Source organism: Pleuronectes platessa, chromosome 5 (assembly GCF_947347685.1).
Source record: "Pleuronectes platessa chromosome 5, fPlePla1.1, whole genome shotgun sequence".
Taxonomy (NCBI): Eukaryota; Metazoa; Chordata; class Actinopteri; order Pleuronectiformes; family Pleuronectidae; genus Pleuronectes; species Pleuronectes platessa.
The window spans coordinates 6,015,793-6,023,049 of record NC_070630.1 but is presented as its reverse complement, the minus strand read 5'-3'; the positions used below and the strand labels follow the sequence as shown (position 1 = coordinate 6,023,049).

At 41.5% G+C, this 7,257-nt stretch overlaps 2 protein-coding genes across 2 annotated transcripts; one reads left to right on the top strand and one right to left on the bottom strand.

Annotated features, from left to right (window-relative positions):
• LOC128440709 (high mobility group-T protein) lies at positions 1–2,681 on the bottom strand. The gene is made up of 5 exons (XM_053423511.1): positions 2,503–2,681; positions 1,242–1,397; positions 972–1,117; positions 693–867; positions 1–566 (listed from the first exon to the last, which is right to left on the bottom strand). The coding sequence occupies exons 1-5, from the start codon at positions 2,524–2,526 to the stop codon at positions 435–437; spliced, it is 633 nt and encodes a 210-aa protein (XP_053279486.1). The 5' UTR covers positions 2,527–2,681; the 3' UTR covers positions 1–434.
• Positions 2,682–4,368: 1,687 nt separating this feature from the next.
• LOC128440424 (testis-expressed protein 26) lies at positions 4,369–6,725 on the top strand. Its single transcript, XM_053423123.1, has 7 exons — positions 4,369–4,381; positions 5,174–5,258; positions 5,347–5,497; positions 5,600–5,756; positions 5,917–6,102; positions 6,327–6,488; positions 6,592–6,725. Exons 1-7 carry the CDS (start codon positions 4,369–4,371, stop codon positions 6,723–6,725), a joined length of 888 nt encoding a protein of 295 aa, XP_053279098.1.
• Positions 6,726–7,257: the final 532 nt, after the last annotated feature.

Genomic DNA, 7,257 nt, shown 5'->3' with positions numbered 1-7,257 from the left:
CTTCTTTAAAAAACAACCTTTATTGAAGACATTCTTAAATGTCAACAGCTGCATTTGATATTAGAGAGTGGTATTCAAAGAACAATAAAAAGACATTGGGACAGCACATACATTTTTTTTTTTCCAAAATAAAAGAAATACACTACCAACTCAGAAATCTTATTTTTGAGTTGTAACACCTATAGACTAGATACTTTCATACCGGTTTGTAGTCCTCCTAAATTGTAACAGGGATAAAGAACTACCACTAGAAAATCTCCAACTTAAGATATGTAGTGTTAACTTTACAAAAAAAAGGAGCATAACACTGTACATCTTAAAAACATTAAATATACACATGTTCGCGTTCAATCTGACTTTGTTTCAAGATGGTGAATTGAGTATAGTTGGGTTATATGGCATAAACAAAACTCCAGGTCCCATCCCTTTGCGATCTACTCATCATCGTCGTCGTCATCATCATCGTCGTCATCGTCTCCATCCTCTTCGTCGTCGTCATCATCCTCCACTGGTGCGGCAGGTGCTGCAACTTCCACTTTGCCCTTTGTACGGTAAGCAATGATTTCCTGTGGGGAAAGCACGTCAAATGGGTCGTTAGAGAAACTTAATTAAAGAAGCCTGATTCACTCAGATAAGTGTTTATTGAAAGGAAAAAAAAAAGAGAGTCTGGCTTCAATGACATGGTTATTCACCTTGTCGTATTTCTCCTTCAGCTTGGCAGCCTTCTTCTCATACGGCTGCTTGTTCTCTGCAGAGAGGCCGTTCCACATCTCTCCCAGCCTCTTCGCTGTGTCCCCGATGGTGAGTCCAGGGGTCTCAATTTTGACCTTGGGACGAAAGTCTGCACAGAACAGGAAGAATGCAGACCTGTGGGAAGAAGAACGTGTCAGTGTTTTAATTTTGGAATCTTATTATCAGAAAGAAAAGAAAAAGAAAAACAGTGTAATGATGGTGGATATCGTGGCACATACGGTGGTCTCTTGGGGGCGTTGGGGTCCTTGAATCGCTTCTTCTTCTGGCCCTTGGGAGGAATGTAACTCGTCATTTCCCTCTCGTAGCGCACCTTGTCTAGTTTGGCCATATCCTCGAACTTGCCCTTCTCCTTCTGTGACATTGTCTGAGGAAAAAACATAAAAGGGCGTTAAAAAAATATATATATGATGATTTGCTAGGATTGAATATTAAAAAAAAAAAAAATTATATATAAAAAAATAAGACATTAAAAGGGATATTTATTTTACCTTCCATCTCTCAGAGCATTTCTTGGAGAACTCTGAGAAGTTGACACTGGCCCCGGGATGCTTCTTCTTGTGCTCCTCCCGGCACGTTTGCACAAAGTAAGCGTAGGAGGACATTTTGCCCCTAGGCTTCTTTGGGTCCTTCCCCATCTTTCCCATCTAAAAACAGACACAGGCAGAATTTTTAATAAATTATTTAAAATAATAATGTGTCCAGACATGCATCTGCAGTGGGGATATCTTAATATCCCTGCAGCAATCTGTGCCTGATGCTTTGTCAGTTCAATCCATTGTTTGAATTGCGTGGTGGGGGGCGGGTGACTGATGATCCATTGTATGAAGAGGCCGACGTGATGCTTCTTTAAACACAAACACTCCGCTCCTCGCGGGTCTACGTGCGTCTCCCTGCCCGCATCCATCCAAACACATGACGCACACTCAGTGGAAAAAGCAGCAAATGTCGTTTTTTAATTAATTATTATATTTTTTAGTTTATCGTTAATATAGCATGAAGCTAGCCGGGCTGGGGGCTGCAGATGAATAAATTAGCATTTTTCATTTCATCGTCTCTTGATTGTTCGCTAGCCGCTAGCCAGTGTGGCCACCGCTCCGCTTTGTGTCGCGGGGCTAGCGAGCTAGCATGCTACCGTGCTCATTTTGATGAGGCGATTATTAAAATGGCTGATTGCGCTGCTGCTGCTAACAATGGCTAACGGGCTTCTTGCGCACGCCCTCCGCACTTTCACACCCCGCACCCCAGCCTCATGTTTAGCCTCACGGGCCTTTTTATAAGCCGCCAATCGCTGGCTGTTAACGTCCAGTGAAAATAGCGATAAACTGTGAGGGAAAGATGCCCGATCTGCGTCCCTCTGGACCCGGGCAGCCTCAGCGGTTATTCCCCTTGTCGCTAGCGTTAGCTCCAGAGGTAGCCACACGGTCGGAGCAGCAGCCATTGTCGCGCTAACGGGAGTTAACAGGGGACACAGCGCTGGACGCTCCGCGGGTAGATCGGATCGGTTCACCGGGGGAATCTACCCCGTGTATTTTAGTTTAATGTACAAGCGCAGCTAATGTTGGCGTTGTGTAAGTGCGTAGTGGAGTTAGCAAGACGCTGCGGACCGAGGGAGCTTCCTTAGCATCACCCTGCAGCTCGGCCATGCTGAACTAAAACACACAGTGTACAGTGAAAACACAGATCCGGGCTTCTCCCATTAAAACACGCATCAGTCTGTGTGCTAGGCGGGTGAATGGTGCTTGTTCTTACCCCGCCAGCTCTGTACGAAGCCATGGGCTGCGTTTCTTCGGCTCAAACAATGGACTGGGTCGCTCCGTCACTGTGTGGTCTTCAGGAGGGAGGATGCGTCTGTGTTTATCCGTGTGTCGGGCTCCGGCTCACGGATATTGGCTGCCACCAGCTCGCTGGGTCCTCTCATTGGACGCAGCGGCTCCGTCCTGCTGCTGGTTTGGAGACACGAGGGGGCGACGGCGCTCAACGCGAGAAACAAAGCGCCAGCGGCTGAATCCCAGAGAAGAGACGCGTGAAAGTTCACTGTCGATTGTGTGTAAATAAAAAACTAAACTTTACTGCGGTGCATGTGATCGAGTGGAATCTGTCCTTAGAAAAAAAAAAAAAAACAATAAATGGTCTGTGCATGAAGCGTAAGTGTTGTATCTGAGGTTTGAATTAAAGATTCCACTCACTGCCACGTTCAGTTTGTTTGTGAACATTGTGGATTTCAAGGTTGTGCAAAGTCATTTATTTGTTTTTATAAAGTTACACTTTAAAGCAAGAGTTTTTCAATCAGGAAATGTTTTAAAGTTTATAACCAGAATCGAGCTTTTGTTGCCAAGCAGGTTTATACAAAAAAATGAACTTTCCTGGGTGCGTTTGTGCAAGTGTGGATATAAAAAGGTATATACAAAAATATTTAAAAAAGGAAATAAAATCAAATATGTAAATGATCAGGGTATGGATTGTGCAATACCTTGTCACGGTTAAATATTTTTAAGTGTCTTTTTTACGGTTAATCATTTTAATATGGTTGTAGTAATTAAAAATGTATCAGAATATAGAAATAAATATAATAACATGTAGTCAGATTTGTTCATAAAAGTATAATAACATGATAATCCACCCTTGTAGATTCTGGTTGAATGTTGTTATGACAATGGAATAAATTAACATTTAAAAAATAAAATAAACCAAAAAAGGGCTGCGCTGACAAAACAATACAAGTGAGACAGAAACTCACTTTGCTTGTATTATTGTTTATCCCAAATAACACAGGACATCTTTTCACTTTCAGCCTTCCAGAGAGATTTGGTTGTATATGATACCCAATGATCTGGGATTTCTAACTCCATCACAGAACATTTCAAGTTAATTAAGTTCTGTTGTTACTCTCACTGCATTGAAAATGTACTTTTTAAACATTTAACCACAGCATATATTTTCTGTGTAAATGAATGGCCTATTATCAACAATAGAGAACAAACTCACATTTATATATAGGCCCAAAAATCACACCATAAAAAAGGCATTAATGGGATGTGGAAAATGTAAAATAGTTTATGTTATTGAAATCTGCCCTCTGAGATGAAGGAGCTGACAGGGTGCATACAAGGTTTTTATTCGGTACATTTTTTTTAATCCTCTTTCAAATAACGACAGAAATATTACAAATATAATATTTCTCTTTGAAAAGTTGAAAGTTATGGCATAAATGAAATCACAAAAAGTGCCAAAAAGATGGACTTCAGTACAGTACTTACATAATGTACTTAGTTACTTTTCACCAGCAGTAACAGATATGTGGCAATGTTACATTTTTAATCCAACACCCCCCCTGCTGAGCAGCTCGCATGCAGCGGCCATTCATATGTTGCAGGTCTCCATAACCACAGCGCCTGCAAACATCCTGCTGGGATCCACTCTGCCTCTGTGTAGATCCAAACTAATACCTCAGAGTGAAACTTTCCATTTGTTAATACACACAAGCTCAAATCTAACTCCCACTGTCGTCAGATACGCTTTTCCTCAAGCCACCTATGAAGTGAACTTTCATCTGGCTTTTCATCAAAACGTTTTTATTACACTGGAACCAACTCTAACACTTTGCAGCCGTCCTCAATGGAAGCCAAAGGTAAAGTTAAACCAAGGATGTGTGATAAAGAGAAAGTAATATTCTAATTCTCATTATAATGTGCACTGAGACTGTGATACTTTAAACCAAGTGGGATAATGCCACAGTATTATTTTGTCCCGTCGCAGAGTCATGTATATTATTATCATTCCTGTAATTATGCTTTAATTGTCATACAGCATTGTAAATGTAATTATCAGTGTTAGGTTTAATTCACCTTTTCATGCCTCCTTGTCTGAGGATAATTCAGGTTCCTACCTGCTGTTGTGAGTGTAATGAAGGGTATAATTTCTCAGGTATAAATATTAACTTCCACCAGCCCGGGGGGGAAGGATGTCGCCTCACTTTCCAAAACCTTGTTTTTGTAGTTTAATGAGTCTCAAATCTCTCAGAAAAATGTTTGAGCTCCACAATTGAGCACTTATAATAATAAAAAAAAAAGATAGAAACAATTTATCTTTGAAGTTCAGATGCAAGCACAACAGTTCTCTAACAAACCATATTGGGAGATGAGAGAAAAGAAAACTACAAATTATTTTAAGCATATAGAGCTTTTTAAATCATTTTAAAAGATAACACAAAACATATATAAGCAGTAATTACTGATATGCTAGATTGATTTAAGATTATTTGTTAATTTTGACCCTTTTCTACCCCTGTCTTGTGTTTTGCCATGTTGACATTTATCTGAACATATTCTTGGCTGAAGCGGTGCAGCCTGACCCCCAGTGACAGGTGTGTGCTGCGCATTGTGATTTCAGAGTTGTGATGTAACAGTGCATTATTTTGTAGAGGTGGACCGGTGGTGGGATCCGTATGAAACGTGTCACAGGAGACAGTTCGTCTTCAGGCCTAACTCGGCTGCAGACGTGCTTCTGTGAGTATAATGAGCCTCTGGGCCTCTGGTAAATTTCTGTTTGTGTGTGTGTGTGTGTGTGTTATGTTTTGTTAATGCGTTTCTATAGGTGCCCGGTGTCAACATCATCAATAGAGTCTAGTTCACGGTCTGGACCTTTTGGTTCAACCGTGTACCATAAGGAGTTTAGCTGGAAGGCAGCCTGTAGACCTGAATGCATTCACACAGGACAGAGGAGAAACAACCCACATCCCAGTCAGGTTGGTATTTGTGTTCGCCTCCGTGTTATGTTTGCAGTTGAATGCCAATGCTTGACCTCTCACAGTGTATCGTAACCTTCAAATCAAGCCGTTTCCCTTAAGTCTTTCCTGACGTGGCGGCTGCCTAGGGACGCTACACAAAACCCAGAGTATGTCCGGTTGCCTTGGAAATGTCTCCCATCTGAGGGGGAGATCCACAAGGCCTTGACAGCACTGTACCGCTCCACCTACAGATGTGACTTCCCGAGTGGGCCTCAAGGTAAAAAGGACAAGTCTGTTTGTTTAGAACGTGAAAGCACACCAGGGCAGAATAACCGGAGCCATCCAAGCACAAATCAAACCGTCAGTGTACTCACAATATTTCTCTCAACTGTTTATTTTCCGTTTTTTTTTTTTTGTGTGACCTTATTTTCAAACAGGATGTGATCTCGTTAATAATGGAGAGAGACGACCTGCACCTCTGCACAGCAGGCGTCATGTGACACGCTTCCCCGACACAGAGATGAGGGACAATTATCGTCAGCCGAAGCCAAAACCAGAGCTGATGGGCCACCGCTCTCTCATGAGCTGCAACACAGACCCGATTGGGACCCGCCGGGGCATCGGTACCACAAATATTAAAACCCTGATCAAGATTCAAGATTCAAGATTTGTATTACCAAGTGGTACAAATATGCAAATATGTCACGGTGCTAGTTTGGTGGAGTTATTGCAGTTCAGAGGAGTTTAAAAGTCTTATGGCCTTGGGGATGAAACTGTCTCTGACCCTGATCATGCACATACATGTATTTCTGATTATTTCTATTATACAATCCTCTGTGTGTTGCAGTTCCAACTGTAGTTCAATGGCATGTCCAAACTCAGCAGAGAGGATCAGATCTGACGGCCTACGACAGGTTTTGTGGGAAGAGAGTCACGAATGTGGCGTCTGTAGTGAGGTCTCTGTTGCCCCAGGAGCTGCAGCGCTTACACAGGACTTTACCTGCAGGAGGTTAGCGTCGCCTTGCGCCTCGGAGTATTGGAGCATTAAAAAAAACTTCCTTACTGGTTTTGACAGACATCTAACTTGTGATTTGCATCTTTTGATTTGGCAGGAAAGGAGGCTGTCAAAACCGTTATGAGTAGAGATGCTTATCCGAACGTTGGAGAGAAGGAGAATAAACTTCCAGCTCTTGTGCTTGAGTCCTGCTCACCTGAGCGGATATCAAGCTGGCCAGGACCTGGCTGAATGCTTGAGTTTGTGAATCTGGGTTTTTTATTTTTGTGCAACTTATGGTATTGTAAAAAACAAAACAGAAAAAGGATAATACATATATATACATATATGATACAAATCTCACTGAATGAATATGCTTATTTTTGAGTGTACTTTGTCTTATCACACCCATACCATATTCTGGAATGTGACATTATGCAGTTTGATGATAAAACAGAATAAAACTTCTTGCATCGATGTAACAAATTCTATCTGTGTGAAACATCACCAGCAAAACATTTGTTTGATTGATTCATTATTCCTTCTGGTTTACAGGGATATTATTTGTGTGTGAATTAAAAATATACTCATTCTCTTGGCAGCAGCAATACAAACATAGAAATGCATCAAATTCCAATAAAACAAATGAAATTATCATTGCCACAATAGTCGACTGATGTAACAATCTCACTAACATTAGTTTGAACCCTTATTTAAAAGGATAACAAAGCTGATCTCCCTCTGTACGCACGGGGGACTTGTTGTTCTGAGTTCTGAAGTCTCA